The sequence below is a fragment of the Pollachius pollachius genome (assembly GCF_949987615.1).
Source record: "Pollachius pollachius genome assembly, chromosome: 3".
Lineage (NCBI taxonomy): Eukaryota > Metazoa > Chordata > Actinopteri > Gadiformes > Gadidae > Pollachius > Pollachius pollachius.
The window spans coordinates 51690107-51706505 of NC_136936.1; the positions used below are offsets into that span (position 1 = coordinate 51690107).

General features: G+C 58.1%; 1 protein-coding gene across 1 annotated transcript in view; it reads right to left on the bottom strand.

Moving 5' to 3' along the window:
• The window catches only part of LOC307073916 (bromodomain adjacent to zinc finger domain protein 2B-like), a gene marked incomplete at its 3' end in the record, with an annotated part of 63890 nt that overhangs the window by 22659 nt on the left and 24832 nt on the right, over window positions 1–16399 (bottom strand). Inside the window, 15 exon segments of the mRNA XM_079733871.1 lie at window positions 1030–1095; window positions 1802–1863; window positions 2446–2538; window positions 2780–2942; window positions 3116–3217; window positions 3298–3406; window positions 4125–4185; window positions 4770–5060; window positions 9957–10398; window positions 10753–10877; window positions 11142–11271; window positions 11345–11515; window positions 12005–12165; window positions 12780–12935; window positions 14188–14379. Coding sequence (XP_079589997.1) covers window positions 1030–1095; window positions 1802–1863; window positions 2446–2538; window positions 2780–2942; window positions 3116–3217; window positions 3298–3406; window positions 4125–4185; window positions 4770–5060; window positions 9957–10398; window positions 10753–10877; window positions 11142–11271; window positions 11345–11515; window positions 12005–12165; window positions 12780–12935; window positions 14188–14365 — 2310 coding nt within the window. The 5' untranslated portion in view covers window positions 14366–14379.

Below are 16399 nucleotides of genomic sequence, written 5' to 3' on the forward strand. Positions count from 1 at the left end.
TACCGTGGTGACCCCTAGCAGGACGTGTGTAGGGGTTACCGTGGTGACCCCTAGCAGGACGTGTGTAGGGGTTACCGTGGTGACCCCTAGCAGGACGTGTGTAGGGGTTACCGTGGTGACCCCTAGCAGGGCGTGTGTGGGTTACCTTGGTGACCCCTAGCAGGACGTGTGTAGGGGTTACCGTGGTGACCCCTAGCAGGACGTGTGTAGGGGTTACCGTGGTGACCCCTAGCAGGGCGTGTGTGGGTTACCGTGGTGACCCCTAGCAGGACGTGTGTAGGGGTTACCGTGGTGGCCCCTAGCAGGACGTGTGTAGGGGTTACCGTGGTGACCCCTAGCAGGACGTGTGTAGGGGTTACCGTGGTGACCCCTAGCAGGGCGTGTGTGGGTTACCGTGGTGACCCCTAGCAGGACGTGTGTAGGGGTTACCGTGGTGACCCCTAGCAGGACGTGTGTGGGTTACCGTGGTGACCCCTAGCAGGACGTGTGTGGGTTACCGTGGTGACCCCTAGCAGGACGTGTGTGGGTTACCGTGGTGACCCCTAGCAGGGCGTGTGTGGGTTACCGTGGTGACCCCTAGCAGGACGTGTGTGGGGGTTACCGTGGTGACCCCTAGCAGGACGTGTGTGGGTTACCGTGGTGACCCCTAGCAGGACGTGTGTGGGGGTTACCGTGGTGACCCCTAGCAGGACGTGTGTGTGTGTGGTGTGTCGTGTGTGTGTGTCGTGTGTGTGTGTGGTGTGTTGTGTGTGTGTGTGGTGTGTCGTGTGTGTGTGTGGTGTGTCGTGTGTGTGTGTGTGTGTCGTGTGTGTGTGTGGTGTGGGTTACTCCTAGCTCCTGTTGGCCCCATGCCATTAACACTGCTTACAATCCACTATGGGCACAACTATCTTAAATATTACATTGCCTACTGTTCAAAAAATGATTAAATAACAATAAAGCATCAGTAACCAAGCAACCAAAGGTGCATTACGTAACGTTCCATGGCCCTTTGAAGAGCAGAGGCAGAGCTTTACCTTCCAGACCCACCTCTAGAATGTGCTGAGCACGCATCTCCTTCTCCACCCGAATCTGCTGCACACGCTGCATCTTCTCCTGTGTGTGTGTGTGTGTGTGTGTGTGTGTGTGTGCAGAAGAGAAAAGGTAAGCATCTTTATTCTTTGCATTTTACAAAAGCATCAAGCAGTGATTATACAGTTTATACACGTGCATATTACTTATACACATGAATATATAGTGGGATATATACACATGTATATATAATATACACATATATTATATATGTAGACATCTATATTGATGTGTATTCTATAAACATACACACACATATATTTATATATTGTAGCGACCGTGGGCGTGGGCACCCTGATGGACAATCGCAAGTTTGACCTGTGGTGCCCTCCTAGGTCCTTCGTGGACATTATGTGGGGTTTGCCTCTGTGGGTGGGTTAGTGTTATTGGTTGTTACTGAGTTATTGTTCCGACACCGTCACCGAGAAGTTATGTCAATTGGTTATCTTGAGTGTGTTTTTGTGTGTCATGTGCGTCAAATAAAGGCAATGCTGGTAGTCGAGAGTTGTATGACTGCTGAACCTGGGCTCCCGTCTCGTCCTCCCCGTGCTGCTTGCCACAGTAAATATATTTATCACACGGCTCTTCTCAACGCCGTGGAACTCTCCGTTCACTTGCATGGGCCCTTACCAACTTCCTTTGGTAAATTATATTTGATAATTCACTGTTGCTAAGTATAATTGACCGCTGTCAAGGAAAGTGGATTTTTTCAAAAAAATTTAAGTCTAACCTGCTGCTTCTGAATCTTCATCTGCTCCTTCCTCTTCCTCCTCTCCTCTCCAGCCAGGACCGCTGGAACACACACCGGGTTCAGTAACCGGTTCCACCGGGTTCAGTAACCGGTTCCACCGGGTTCATTGACCGGTTCCACCGGGTTCAGTAACCGGTTCCACCGTGTTCACTGACCGGTTCCACCGTGTTCACTAACCGGTTCCACCGGGTTCAGTAACCGGTTCCACCGTGTTCATTGACCGGTTCCACCGTGTTCAGTAACCGGTTCCACCGTGTTCACTGACCGGTTCCACCGGGTTCAGTAACCGGTTCCACCGTGTTCACTGACCGGTTCCACCGTGTACACTGACCGGTTCCACTGTGTTTACTGACCGGTTCCACCGTGTACACTGACCGGTTCCACCGTGTTTACTGACCGGTTCCACCGTTTACACTGACCGGTTCCACCGTGTTCACTGACCGGTTCCACCGTGTACACTGACCGGTTCCACCGTGTTCACTGACCGGTTCCACCGTGTTCACTGACCGGTTACTCATGTTGGGCTTAACTCAGTGAGATGTGTCTCCTGCAGTGTGCTCCAGCAGGGGCAGGTGATGGTGGTGATAAACACTGATGGAAGGTTAGAGAGGTTCTCTGCCCACCTTGCTGTCTCCGGGCCTCCTTGGCCGCCCGGGCTACCGCCTGCTTCTCCAGCTTCCTCATCACCTTGATCTGAGTGGCCTGCCGAGCGATCTCTGCAGAGGACAAGGGGTCAGAGGTCACAGACTGTACCCCAAACCCATCACCAGCCTCCTGAGCTTTATGAGGCGTACCTGGTTGGTTCTATAGGGTACCTTCTGGTTGGTTCTATAGGGTACCTTCTGGTTGGTTCTATAGGGTACCTTCTGGTTGGTTATATAGGGTACCTTCTGGGTCGTTCTATACGGTACCTTCTGGTTGGTTCTATAGGGTACCTTCTGGTTGGTTCTATGGTACCTTGGGCTTCTAGTTTGCGTAGCAGTTTGAGTCCGCTGGCGTCCTGGATGTCGTTGTCTCCGTGGCGGGGGGGTGGCCCCGGGCCCTGCCGACTCCGCCTCCCGTCCATGGCCACGATGCACGGAGCGACCTGCTCCTCCCCCAGCAGGAACCACTGGGAGCCCTGGGGCCAGGAGAACACACTGACTGTAAGCCCTGGGGCCAGGAGAACACACTGACTGTAAGCCCTGGGGCCAGGAGAACACACTGACTGTAAGCCCTGGGGCCAGGAGGGTCCCTGGCCCTGGGGCCAGGAGGGTCTCTAAAATGGGACTAAAGACTGAAAGCAAAAGGTACCTGTGGTCCTTCCCTCCCTTGGTAGAAGTCTCCCACTCTGATCTTGGTGCTGAAGCTGAAGTTGTCTCGTGTGATCTGCGTTATCCCGTTCCTGGAGAGGTACTAGAGGAGAAGGAACAGGTGAATCCCCATCATCAGATTACTGCAGTACAGTATGGAAACCAGGCGAGGAGGTTCCCTACCTTCATGACGTCGGGGTACTGGCGCAGCTTCTTGCCACAGGGGGCGTAGTAGGACACCTCCCCCTGCAGACGGCCCCCCAGCGCCCGGATACGGGTCTCCCTCTGCCACCTGGAACACCAGGGCCACACCCAGGGTCACCTCCAGGGCCACACCCAGGGTCACCTCCAGGGTCACACCCAGGGTCACACCCAGGGCCACACCCAGGGTCACCTCCAGGGTCACACCCAGGGCCTAACCCAGGGTCACACCCAGGGCCACACCCAGGGTCACACCCAGGGTCACACCCAGGATGAGACATGGTCAGGCCTGGTAAAGCCCGGCCAATCATCTTGTTCGACACATGATTGGCCAGCCCACCTGTCAGTCCACCTCCAAATATACTTTTTGATCAAATCATTCATCAATACATTAAATAGTGGTTGATTTTGCTGCTATTGCACTATCATCCGGACACTAAACCCTCCCTCTAAGGGTTCAGTTCATCCTGCTCCCATCCCTTTCAGATGGGCTCCTCTGATGTGGAGGGTGTTGGTCATGAGGTTCTCTTAAGGCCTTAAGCTGCTCTTCATGACTCTAGAGCAGCTCTCTTCTGCTCCACTGAGCTGATGGTTCTGAGTGTAATGACTCTAGTGTTAAGCATCTAGAGCAGCTCTCTTCTGCTCCACTGAGCTGATGGTTCTGAGTGTAATGACTCTAGTGTTAAGCATCTAGAGCAGCTCTCTTCTGCTCCACTGAGCTGATGGTTCTGAGTGGTAACTCAACGTAGTGCAGGGCTCCCCTTTGACACGAGGTGTGGCCCTGTGATGCTGTGTCAGAGTGGTCTTACCCGAACTGAAGGGGAACTCTGAGGACCTGCTCGTCAGTCACCCTCCTCCTCCTCCCTGTTCCTGGGGACAAAGGGACACATGAGGTACTCCTCTCCATCTGCAGTTCTCCTCCATGGTACCAGGGTAGACCTGCCTGCTCCACTGGGCCACTCCTTCTGTCTACTAAGAGATCAGACCTCATCAAGCCATTCATTAAAGACCCTAACCCTAACCCTTTTGGTTTCTTTGAATGACCCTTGTTCTATGAGCGGAGCAGTATTACAGTGTTCCTTCACTTCATGGGGTGTAGGTCAGAGAGGTTAGTTACCATGAGGAGAGGAGGAGGTGGAGGAGGTGGGGGGTAGGTCAGAGAGGTTAGTTACCATGAGGAGAGGAGGAGGTGGGGGGTAGGTCAGAGAGGTTAGTTACCAGGAGCGGTGGAGGAGGTGGAGGAGCTGGGGGGTGTAGGTCAGAGAGGTTAGTTACCATGAGGAGGTGGAGGAGGTGGGGGGTAGGTCAGAGAGGTTAGTTACCATGAGGAGGTGGAGGAGGTGGGGGGTAAGTCAGAGAGGTTAGCTACCATGAGGAGAGGAGGAGGTGGGGGGTAGGTCAGAGAGGTTAGTTACCAGGAGCGGTGGAGGAGGTAGGTCAGAGAGGTTAGTTACCAGGAGCGGTGGAGGAGGTGGAGGAGCTGGGTGGGGTGCTGTAGGTCCGAGCGCCAGCAGGGGGCCCCGTGGTGGGGCCCTCCAGGCCCCGGGGAAGCCGGTCGTGGGGCTTGATGAGCTGGAGGTTGAGGGGGGAGATGCTGGAGGAGAGGCAGGAGGAGGAGGAGGACGGACAGAACAGGGAGCGGCTCAGTTTGGGAGGGGGTCTCTCCGCGTCCGCCTCTGGCCCCCCCCGCTCCTTGGGGTCGTCCTCCGAGCCGTCCGAGTCGCTCTCCAGATTGCTGTCTGACTCTGAGAGGAGGGAGAGAGGACGGGGAGAGGAGGGAGAGAGGAGGGGGAGAAGAGGGGGAGAGGAGGGAGAGAGGAGGGAGAGAGGAGGGAGAGAGGAGGGAGACAGGAGGGAGAGAGGAGGGAGAGAGGAGGGAGAGAGGAGGGGGAGAGGATGGAGAGAGGAGGGGGAGAGGAGGGGGAGAGGAGGGAGAGAGGAGGGGGAGAGGAGAGAGACAGGAGGGAGAGAGGAGGGAGAGAGGAGGGAGAGAGGAGGGAGACAGGAGGGAGACAGGAGGGAGAGAGGAGGGAGAGAGGAGGGAGAGAGGAGGGAGAGAGGAGGGAGAGAGGAGGGAGACAGGAGGGAGAGAGGAGGGAGAGAGGAGGGAGACAGGAGGGAGAGAGGAGGGAGAGAGGAGGGGGAGAGGAGGGGGAGAGGAGGGAGAGAGGAGGGGGAGAGGAGAGAGACAGGAGGGAGAGAGGAGGGAGAGAGGAGGGAGAGAGGAGAGAGACAGGAGGGAGAGAGGAGGGAGAGAGGAGGGAGAGAGGAGGGAGAGAGGAGGGAGACAGGAAGGAGAGAGGAGGGAGAGAGGAGGGGGAGAGGATGGAGAGAGGAGGGGGAGAGGAGGGGGAGAGGAGGGAGAGAGGAGGGAGAGAGGAGGGGGAGAGGAGGGAGACAGGAGGGAGAGAGGAGGGAGAGAGGAGGGGGAGAGGAGGGGGAGAGGAGGGAGACAGGAGGGAGAGAGGAGGGAGAGAGGATGGAGAGAGGAGGGGGAGAGGAGGGGGAGAGGAGAGAGACAGGAGGGAGAGAGGAGGGAGAGAGGAGGGAGAGAGGAGGGAGACAGGAGGGAGAGAGGAGGGGGAGAGGAGGGGGAGAGGAGGGGGAGAGGAGGGAGAGAGGAGGGGGAGAGGAGAGAGACAGGAGGGGGAGAGGAGAGAGAGAGGAGGGGGAGAGGATGGAGAGAGGAGGGGGAGAGGAGGGGGAGAGGAGGGGGAGAGGAGGGAGAGAGGAGGGGGAGAGGAGAGAGACAGGAGGGAGAGAGGAGGGAGAGAGGAGGGGGAGAGGATGGAGAGAGGAGGGGGAGAGGAGGGAGAGAGGAGGGAGAGAGGAGGGAGAGAGGACAGAGAGAGGAGGGGGAGAGGAGGGAGACAGGAGGGAGAGAGGAGGGAGAGAGGAGGGAGACAGGAGGGAGAGAGGAGGGAGAGAGGAGGGGGAGAGGAGCGGGAGAGGAGGGAGACAGGAGGGAGAGAGGAGGGAGAGAGGAGGGGGAGAGGAGGGAGAGAGGAGGGGGAGAAGAGGGGGAGAGGAGAGAGACAGGAGGGAGAGAGGAGGGAGAGAGGAGGGAGAGAGGAGGGAGACAGGAGGGAGAGAGGAGGGGGAGAGGAGGGAGAGAGGAGGGGGAGAGGAGAGAGACAGGAGGGGGAGAGGAGAGAGAGAGGAGGGGGAGCGGATGGAGAGAGGAGGGGGAGAGGAGGGGGACAGGAGGGGGAGAGGAGGGAGAGAGGAGGGGGAGAGGAGAGAGACAGGAGGGAGAGAGGAGGGAGAGAGGAGGGAGAGAGGAGGGGGAGAGGATGGAGAGAGGAGGGGGAGAGGAGGGAGAGAGGAGGGAGAGAGGAGGGAGAGAGGACAGAGAGAGGAGGGGGAGAGGAGGGAGACAGGAGGGAGAGAGGAGGGAGAGAGGAGGGAGACAGGAGGGAGAGAGGAGGGAGAGAGGAGGGGGAGAGGAGGGGGAGAGGAGGGAGACAGGAGGGAGAGAGGAGGGAGAGAGGAGGGGGAGAGGATGGAGAGAGGAGGGGGAGAGGAGGGAGAGAGGAGGGAGAGAGGAGGGAGAGAGGACAGAGAGAGGAGGGGGAGAGGAGGGAGACAGGAGGGAGAGAGGAGGGAGAGAGGAGGGAGACAGGAGGGAGAGAGGAGGGAGAGAGGAGGGGGAGAGGAGCGGGAGAGGAGGGAGACAGGAGGGAGAGAGGAGGGAGAGAGGAGGGGGAGAGGAGGGAGAGAGGAGGGGGAGAAGAGGGGGAGAGGAGAGAGACAGGAGGGAGAGAGGAGGGAGAGAGGAGGGAGAGAGGAGGGAGACAGGAGGGAGAGAGGAGGGGGAGAGGAGGGAGAGAGGAGGGGGAGAGGAGAGAGACAGGAGGGGGAGAGGAGAGAGAGAGGAGGGGGAGAGGATGGAGAGAGGAGGGGGAGAGGAGGGGGAGAGGAGGGGGAGAGGAGGGAGAGAGGAGGGGGAGAGGAGAGAGACAGGAGGGAGAGAGGAGGGAGAGAGGAGGGAGAGAGGAGGGGGAGAGGATGGAGAGAGGAGGGGGAGAGGAGGGAGAGAGGAGGGAGAGAGGAGGGAGAGAGGACAGAGAGAGGAGGGGGAGAGGAGGGAGACAGGAGGGAGAGAGGAGGGAGAGAGGAGGGAGACAGGAGGGAGAGAGGAGGGAGAGAGGAGGGGGAGAGGAGGGGGAGAGGAGGGAGACAGGAGGGAGAGAGGAGGGAGAGAGGAGGGGGAGAGGAGGGAGAGAGGAGGGGGAGAAGAGGGGGAGAGGAGAGAGACAGGAGGGAGAGAGGAGGGAGAGAGGAGGGAGAGAGGAGGGAGACAGGAGGGAGAGAGGAGGGAGAGAGGAGGGAGAGAGGAGGGGGAGAGGATGGAGAGGAGGGGGAGAGGAGGGGGAGAGGAGGGAGAGAGGAGGGGGAGCGGAGAGAGACAGGAGGGAGAGAGGAGGGAGAGAGGAGGGAGACAGGAGGGAGACAGGAGGGAGAGAGGAGGGAGAGAGGAGGGGGAGAGGAGGGAGAGAGGAGGGAGAGAGGAGGGAGAGAGGAGGGAGAGAGGACGGAGAGAGGAGGGGGAGAGGAGGGAGACAGGAGGGAGAGAGGAGGGAGAGAGGAGGGAGAGAGGAGGGAGAGAGGAGGGGGAGAGGAGGGGAAGAGGAGGGAGACAGGATGGAGAGAGGAGGGAGAGAGGAGGGGGAGAGGAGGGAGAGAGGAGGGGGAGAAGAGGGGGAGAGGAGAGAGACAGGAGGGAGAGAGGAGGGAGAGAGGAGGGAGAGAGGAGGGAGACAGGAGGGAGAGAGGAGGGAGAGAGGAGGGAGAGAGGAGGGGGAGAGGATGGAGAGAGGAGGGGGAGAGGAGGGGGAGAGGAGGGGGAGAGGAGGGAGAGAGGAGGGGGAGAGGAGAGAGACAGGAGGGAGAGAGGAGGGAGAGAGGAGGGAGAGAGGAGGGAGACAGGAGGGAGAGAGGAGGGAGACAGGAGGGAGACAGGAGGGAGACAGGAGGGGGAGAGGAGAGAGACAGGAGGGAGAGAGGAGGGAGACAGGAGGGAGAGAGGAGGGGGAGAGGAGGGAGAGAGGAGAGAGACAGGAGGGCGAGAGGAGGGAGACAGGAGGGAGAAAGGAGGGGGAGAGGAGGGAGACAGGAGGGAGAGAGGAGAGAGACAGGAGGGAGAGAGGAGGGAGAAAGGAGGGAGACAGGAGGGAGACAGGAGGGAGAGAGAAGGGGGAGAGGAGGGGGAGAGGAGGGAGACAGGAGGGAGAGAGGAGGGAGAGAGGAGGGGGAGAGGATGGAGAGAGGAGGGGGAGAGGAGGGAGAGAGGAGGGAGAGAGGAGGGAGACAGGAGGGAGACAGGAGGGAGAGAGAAGGGGGAGAGGAGGGAGACAGGAGGGAGACAGGAGGGAGAGAGGAGGGGGAGAGGAGGGAGACAGGAGGGAGAGAGGAGGGAGACAGGAGGGAGAGAGGAGGGGGAGAGGAGGGAGACAGGAGGGAAAGAGGAGGGAGAGAGGAGGGGGAGAGGAGGGAGACAGGAGGGAGACAGGAGGGAGAGAGGAGGGAGAGAGGAGGGGGAGAGGAGGGGGAGAGGAGGGAGACAGGAGGGAGACAGGAGGGGGAGAGGAGAGAGACAGGAGGGAGAGAGGAGGGAGACAGGAGGGAGAGAGGAGGGGGAGAGGAGGGAGAGAGGAGAGAGACAGGAGGGAGAGAGGGAGAGGAATCAACACGGTCTGATTAACATTCCCCTCAGAGACGATCGATGGTCCCGGCCCTTTAGACGCACCTGCCGGCACTGCATGAGTCTGAAGGCGGTCTGTGTATTAAAGCCACCGACAGGCTGAAGGCGGTCTGTGTATTAAAGCCACCGACAGGCTGAAGATGGTCTGTGTATTAACAGACAGGCTGAAGGCGGTCTGTGTATTAAAGCGACCGACAGGCTGAAGGCGGTCTGTGTATTAAAGCCACCGACAGGCTGAAGATGGTCTGTGTATTAACAGACAGGCTGAAGGCGGTCTGTGTATTAAAACCACGGACAGGCTGAAGATGGTCTGTGTATTAACAGACAGGCTGAAGATGGTCTGTGTATTAAAGCCACGACAGGCTGAAGGCTGTCCGCGTATTAAACCCACCCGACATGCTGAAGACGGTCTTTGTATTAAAGCCACCGACAGGCTGAAGGCGGTCTGTGTATTAAAGCCACGAAGACGGTCTGTGTATCAAGCCAGCGACAGGCTGTAGATGGTCTCTGTATTAAAGTCACCGACAGGCTGAAAACGGTCTGTGTATTAAAGCCACCGACAGGCTGAAGACGGTCTGTGTATTAAAGCCACCGACAGGCTGAAGACGGTCTGTGTGTTAAAGTCACCGACAGGCTGAAGGCGGTCTGTGTATTAAAGCCACCGACAGGCTGAAGGCAGTCTGTGTATTAAAGCCACCGACAGGCTGAAAGCGGGCTGTGTATTAAAGCCACCGACAGGCTGAAGGCGGTCTGTGTATTAACAGACAGGCGGAAGACGGTCTGTGTATTAAAGCGACCGACAGGCTGAAGGCGGTCTGTGTATTAAAGCCACCGACAGGCTGAAGACGGTCTGTGTATTAAAGCCACCGACAGGCTGAAGATGGTCTGTGTATTAAAGCCACAGACAGGCTGAAGATGGTCTGTGTATTAAACCCACCCGACAGGCTGCCGTCCTCCTCGTCGTCATCCTCTTCGTCCTCCTCTTCCTCCTCCAGGGAATCCTCTGATTCCTTGCTGCTGGTGATGTCCGACGCCGTGCTCCTGAGTGCTGTATCCGAGGGAACTGAACGGCCGCCCCTGGTGGGCCTGTGGGCCGCGGCAGAGGAGGTGGGGGCTCTGGAGGAGGTGAGGGCGGGCCTCCGGGCCCCGGTGCAGAGGTTGACCGGCAGGGGAAGGGGCTCCGGCGCGCGGGGCCGCGTGGTGAGGGCCAGGGGGGCGTGCTGGGCGTCCTGCGGGGGCGCCAGGGCTCCGTTGGTCAGCGCACTCAGGAACAGGTTGGTGTGGCTCCAGGGGGAGGGGGGCGGAGACGAAGGCCGCCTCCTCAGACCTCTGTGGGAGCCCGGGGGGGCCTGCCTGAAGGAGTCCTGGGGGAGGAAGGGCTGGACGCACAGGAGACAAGCAAGCTGTTCATTATTCACCACGGTGCGCTTGCAGTGCATGCTGGGTAGGAGGTGTGATGCTGGGATTGTGCTTAAAGAATGCTGAGGTGCTTCACAACCAAACGCTTGTCACAGAAGCAGGCCGAGATTGGAGGAGCATCACATGGTCTTTAGACACTTAATCCCCAGTGGATAGGACCCCCGTCTAACCGTACCGACAGCAACAATGATGCTCAACCATGAAATGCATCCTTACACGCCGACACAACATCTGGTTCAAACTGCATCAGCTAAAACCAGACCCTGTGCTGTATGTGAGCTGCATGTTGACCCCCCCACGGCCGGCCTGCTCACCTGCTGCAGGGTGGAGGCCTGGAGGGAGGCGTCGCGGGGGCAGGCTCTGCTGCCCGCCCTGGGGGGCTGGGTGAGCTGGGTCAGAGCCCTGTCTCTGTGTGAGGGGGAGGCGGGGGACGGGGGCACTGGGGAGGAGGGGACCGAGGGAGGCGTGGGTGACGAGGGGTGAGACGGGGACTCGGGCGAGGAGGAGAGAGCCAAGTGCATGGGGGAGGAGCAGTGGGAGGGCGGGGGTCCGGCAGAGGTCTCTCTGTGGGGGGCCGGAACCATGGCTGGAGGCTGGTGACCGGCGGCCAATCCGGTGGTCTGGATAACACTGGTGTGCTGCGTGGCCTCCTCCTCCTCCTCCTCCTCCTCCTGCTCCTCCTGCTCCCCCCTGGTCCGCGGGCGGAGCGCTGAGGTGGCCAGGGAGGAAGACTGGGGGTGGTAGGAGGAGGAAGACCTCTTCCTGCCGCGCGCCTCCTCCCCTTCAGACACCCTCTTCCTCTTCCTCTCCGGGGTCGGCCCCTGAGCAGGGGGCTGAGGAAGAGGAGGTTAGGGGGTCACACACACACACACACACACACACACACACACACACACACACACACACCTTCAGCTTCCCTCGAGCGTCCTCTGAGTCGTCGCTGTCGCTGGACAGCTCCTCGTCCTCTTCCTCGTCGTCTTCGTCGTCCAGTTCGCTGCTGCTCGCTCCGTCGTCACTGGAGCTCTCCGAGGAGGAAGCCGATTGGCTGCCGCACTCTGGCGGGCTGGGGTTCAGCGCCTGAGAGAAACAACACGGGTCAGGGAGGAGGAGTCAGGGAGGAGGAGCTCTGAGGAGTCAGCTCTGAGGAGGAGGCTCTGAGGAGTCAGCTCTGATGAGGCTCTGAGGAGTCAGCTCTGAGGAGGAGGCTCTGAGGAGTCAGCTCTGAGGAGGCTCTGAGTAGGCTCTGAGGAGGCTCTGAGGAGTCAGCTCTGAGGAGGCTCTGAGGAGGCTCTGAGGAGTCAGCTCTGAAGAGGCTCTGAGGAGTCAGCTCCGAGGAGGCTCTGAGGAGGCTCTGAGGAGTCAGCTCTGAGGAGGCTCTGAGGAGGCTCTGAGGAGTCAGCTCTGTGGAGGCTCTGAGGAGTCAGCTCTGTGGAGGCTCTGAGGAGTCAGCTCTGTGGAGGCTCTGAGGAGTCAGCTCTGAGGAGTCAGCTCTGATGAGCCCTGAGTGCACAGGGAGGAGGAGGAGGAGGAGGAGGAGGAGGAGGAGGAGGAGGAGCACATAGTGACCTGCTCTCTCTGCGGGCTCTGCTGCTCCGGAGCCCCCGGGCTACTCCTGGTGGCTCTGCTCTTCTCCAGGGAGGGGGCCCGCTGGACGGGGGCCCGGTGAGCGGCCCCGTTCCCAGCCGGGGGGGATCGGACCGCCCCCCCGTTCACAGCTCTCCTGGTTCCTGGAGGACAGGAGACAGGGAGCGTTATCACCCAAGAACAACAAAAGTCCAGACTCCAGGCTACGCACCTTGAGCATGGCTCCAGGCTACGCACCTTTAGCCTTGCTCCAGGCTACGCACCTTGAATTTGGCTCCAGGCTACGCACCTTGAGCATGGCTCCAGGCTACGCACCTTTAGCCTCGCTCCAGGCTACGCATATTGAGCATGGCTCCAGGCTACGCACCTTTAGCCTGGCTCCAGGCTACGCACCTTTAGCCTGGCTCCAGGCTACGCACCTTTAGCCTGGCTCCAGGCTACGCACCTTTAGCATGGCTTCAGGTTAAGTACCTTTAGCATGGCTCCAGGCTACTCACCTATAGCATGGCTCCAGGTTAAGTACCTTTAGCATGGCTCCAGGCTACGTACCTTTAGCATGGCTCCAGGCTACGTACCTTTAGCATGGCTCCAGGCTACGCACCTTTAGCCTGGCTCCAGGCTACGCACCTTTAGCCTGGCTCCAGGCTACGCACCTTTAGCATGGCTCCAGGTTAAGTACCTTTAGCATGGCTCCAGGCTACGTACCTTTAGCATGGCTCCAGGCTACGTACCTTTAGCATGGCTCCAGGCTACGTACCTTTAGCAGCAGCGGCGGCGGCAGAGCGGCCGTTGGGGTCAGGGCCGAGCTGGAAGGCGTGGTGGTTGTGGAAGGGGGGGGGGAACAGGGGGGGCAGCCCCAGCAGGGGGTGGAAGAGGACGCTGAGGTCGCGGGGCTCCGAGGCTCGCCACCAGTCTGAGGACGACAACACCTGGGTCAGTACCACCTGGGTCAGTACCACCTCGGTCTGTACCACCTCGGTCAGTACCACCTGGGTCAGTACCACCTCGGTCAGTACCACCTCGGTCTGTACCACCTGGGTCTGTACCACCTCGGTCTGTACCACCTCGGTCAGTACCACCTCGGTCTGTACCACCTCGGTCTGTACCACCTGGGTCAGTACCACCTCGGTCTGTACCACCTGGGTCTGTACCACCTCGGTCTGTACCACCTCGGTCTGTACCACCTGGGTCTGTACCACCTGGGTCTGTACCATCTCGGTCAGTACCACCTCGGTCAGTACCACCTCGGTCAGTACCACCTCGGTCAGTACCACCTCGGTCTGTACCACCTCGGTCAGTACCATCTCGGTCTGTACCACCTCGGTCAACACCACCTCGGTCAACACCACCTCGGTCTGTACCACCTCGGTCTGTACCACCTGGGTCTGTACCACCTGGGTCTGTACCACCTCGGTCAGTACCACCTCGGTCAGTACCACCTGGGTCAGTACCACCTGGGTCAGTACCACCTCGGTCTGTACCACCTCGGTCAGTACCACCTCTGTCAGTACCACCTCGGTCAGCACCATGGACGGGGTGTGGAGTCTGGCCCATAACTCTGCTCTCTCAGTTGTGGTTTCATGTTTGTTGTTTGCCTTTGAACCCCCAAGCTTGTGCAGAGGAACATTCCCCAGACCCTCATCTCAACTCTCAGCTCTGAAACAGTCAGAGGTCTGACTGTATCAGAGCTCTGACTCTAGAGCTCTGAAACAGTCAGAGCTCTGACTGTATCAGTCAGAGCCCTGATACAGTCAGATCTCTGACTGTATCAGGGCTCTGACTGATACAGTAGAGCTCTGAAACAGTCAGAGCTCTGACTGTGTAAGTTACAGAGTGACTGTTTCTCTGACTGGCAGAGCTCAGACTGTATCAGAGCTCAGACTGTATCAGAGCTCAGAAACAGAGCTCTGAAACAGTCAGAGACATCTGTCTGGTTCACAGTCAGCCTTCGTGGGCTCCTGAGTGAGGCCGTGAGAGGCTGTACTAGGTGGAGTACTAGACCACAGACCAGCCTCCGGCCCCCGCTGGGTGACCGTGCTTATGGAGCCCTGGGGGCCACCAGGGAAACACAAGACAAGAAGCTCCTCACAGGATGGTATCAGCCCCTGAGGAACCAGGGAACAAAGACCACTGCAGATGAAGTGGTCTTTGTGTGCGTGTCTCACCTGGGAAGGCCCCAAGCTGAGGATGAGCCCCAAGAGCAGCGGACACGCCCAGGGTCCCCAGGCCTCCAAACTCGGAGCGTCCGGAGCCGGCGGTGGCAGCGAACAGGCCGAAGGCGGGGTGGCCGAGGAGTGGGAAGGCGCCGGAGCCCCCGGACAGGCTGAAGGGCTGGTCGGCCATCTGGAACAAAGGACCTGGAGGAGACAAGGGGAGAGCAGGGCCACGTTAGTGGAGCTCTAGGTCTGAGGCCTGTAGGACCAACATGAAGGTCCACGTTAGTGGAGCTCTAGGTCTGAGGCCTGTAGGACCAACATGAAGGTCTACGTTAGTGGAGGTCTGAGGCCTGTAGGACCAACATGAAGGTCTACGTTAGTGGAGGTCTGAGGCCTGTAGGACCAGCATGAAGGTCCACGTTAGTGGAGGTCTGAGGCCTGTAGGACCAGCATGAAGGTCTACGTTAGTGGAGGTCTGAGGCCTGTAGGACCAACATGAAGGTCTACGTTAGTGGAGGTCTGAGGCCTGTAGGACCAACATGAAGGTCTACGTTAGTGGAGGTCTGAGGCCTGTAGGACCAACATGAAGGTCTACGTTAGTGGAGGTCTGAGGCCTGTAGGACCAACATGAAGGTCTACGTTAGTGGAGGTCTGAGGCCTGTAGGACCAACATGAAGGTCTACATTAGTGGAGGTCTGAGGCCTGTAGGACCAGCATGAAGGTCTACGTTGGTGGAGCTCTAGGTCTGAGGCCATTAGGACCAGCATGAAGGTCTACGTTAGTGGAGGTCTGAGGCCTGTAGGACCAGCATGAAGGTCTACGTTGGTGGGGCTCTAGGTCTGAGGCCTGTAGGACCAACATGAAGGTCTACGTTAGTGGAGGTCTGAGGCCTGTAGGACCAACATGAAGGTCTACATTGGTGGAGCTCTAGGTCTGAGGTCTGTAGGACCAACATGAAGGTCTACGTTAGTGGAGGTCTGAGGTCTGTAGTACCAACATGAAGCCTAGGGATGGGTTCAAACACGCAGGAAGATCAGGAAGTCAGGATTAAGGAGACTTATGGTTTTGACTAACTCCAGACGTTGGGGAAAATGTAGAATAAAGACATAAGTATAATGTTTGATAAATAAAGTGTGAATGATAAGAAAAATACATGAATAGTGTGGTGTTAGAGTAGGATGGATCTGATTATTTCAGTGACCATAAAGCAGCCACAAACAGCTCCTAGGCTGTACGATGGTGAGATAAAGCCAAGCTGTCTGAGACATGTTGCTTGGGAATGAGAGCGAGCAACAGAAGAGTTTCACTGTCACTGCTAGACTAATGCATTCCCCTCCCGGCGATGCAACCGGGGACACAACATATATTACACACACAGAAACTTCCACAAACAGCTTGTCTAAGCAGTTCTGCTTTGACGCATGTGTGTCAGGTGATTCACAGTGCCACAAAACCTGGCATCTTGAAAGATGAATCACTGCTCCATTAAATATCCAGACAGTCCCTAAAGCTTAGTGGTGAATGAGGAACAGCCAGGAAGCTTGTTGGTAGGATGAGGTCCAGAGGCCGTGTGGAGGTAGGGTTAGGTCCTGCTCACGGCCTGCTGCAGGAGGCTCAGCTTGAGGTCAGTCTCAATACCAATTAAAGCAAGGGACCTCATCTCTTATTGAGGATAGCACTAGAGTCATGGTCATAATTATACAGCCTGCTGTGCTCATCTGTTGATGGATCCCATGGTGTCCGCCATGTACCCACATGCTTTATCAACTAAATAACGGCAGACAGAAACTCCTCCAGCCTAAATTCTTCATTCTACCATGACTTCAGAAGCTCTTTGTGTTGGACTCTCCCCCTGATTCTCCAGCTGTCCCTCTGCCTCTACCTTCGCTCTGCAGGGTGGGGGAGTCAGTAGGAGCAGTGAAACCTAATTGTGTTATTATTCCAAACCAAGCTGTCTCTGAGAGCCGTGTGAGGTTCCTCCAGTGCTCTGGCTGTATGACACCCTGCCAGACGCACGAGGAGAGGCCCTTACTCAAATGAATTGATCTGGTGGGTGTAGTAAGGAGGGCAGCAGGCAGGGGGCGTCAGAGTCATTTAATCAGTCCACAACACTTTGGTATCCAGGGATGGATTCCTGCTAGGGTAGTGCAATTCATCGAAATTTGATCATGATTTCGATTTTTGGGTCAATCCGTCTCCAAACTAATAGAAGAGAGTTGAA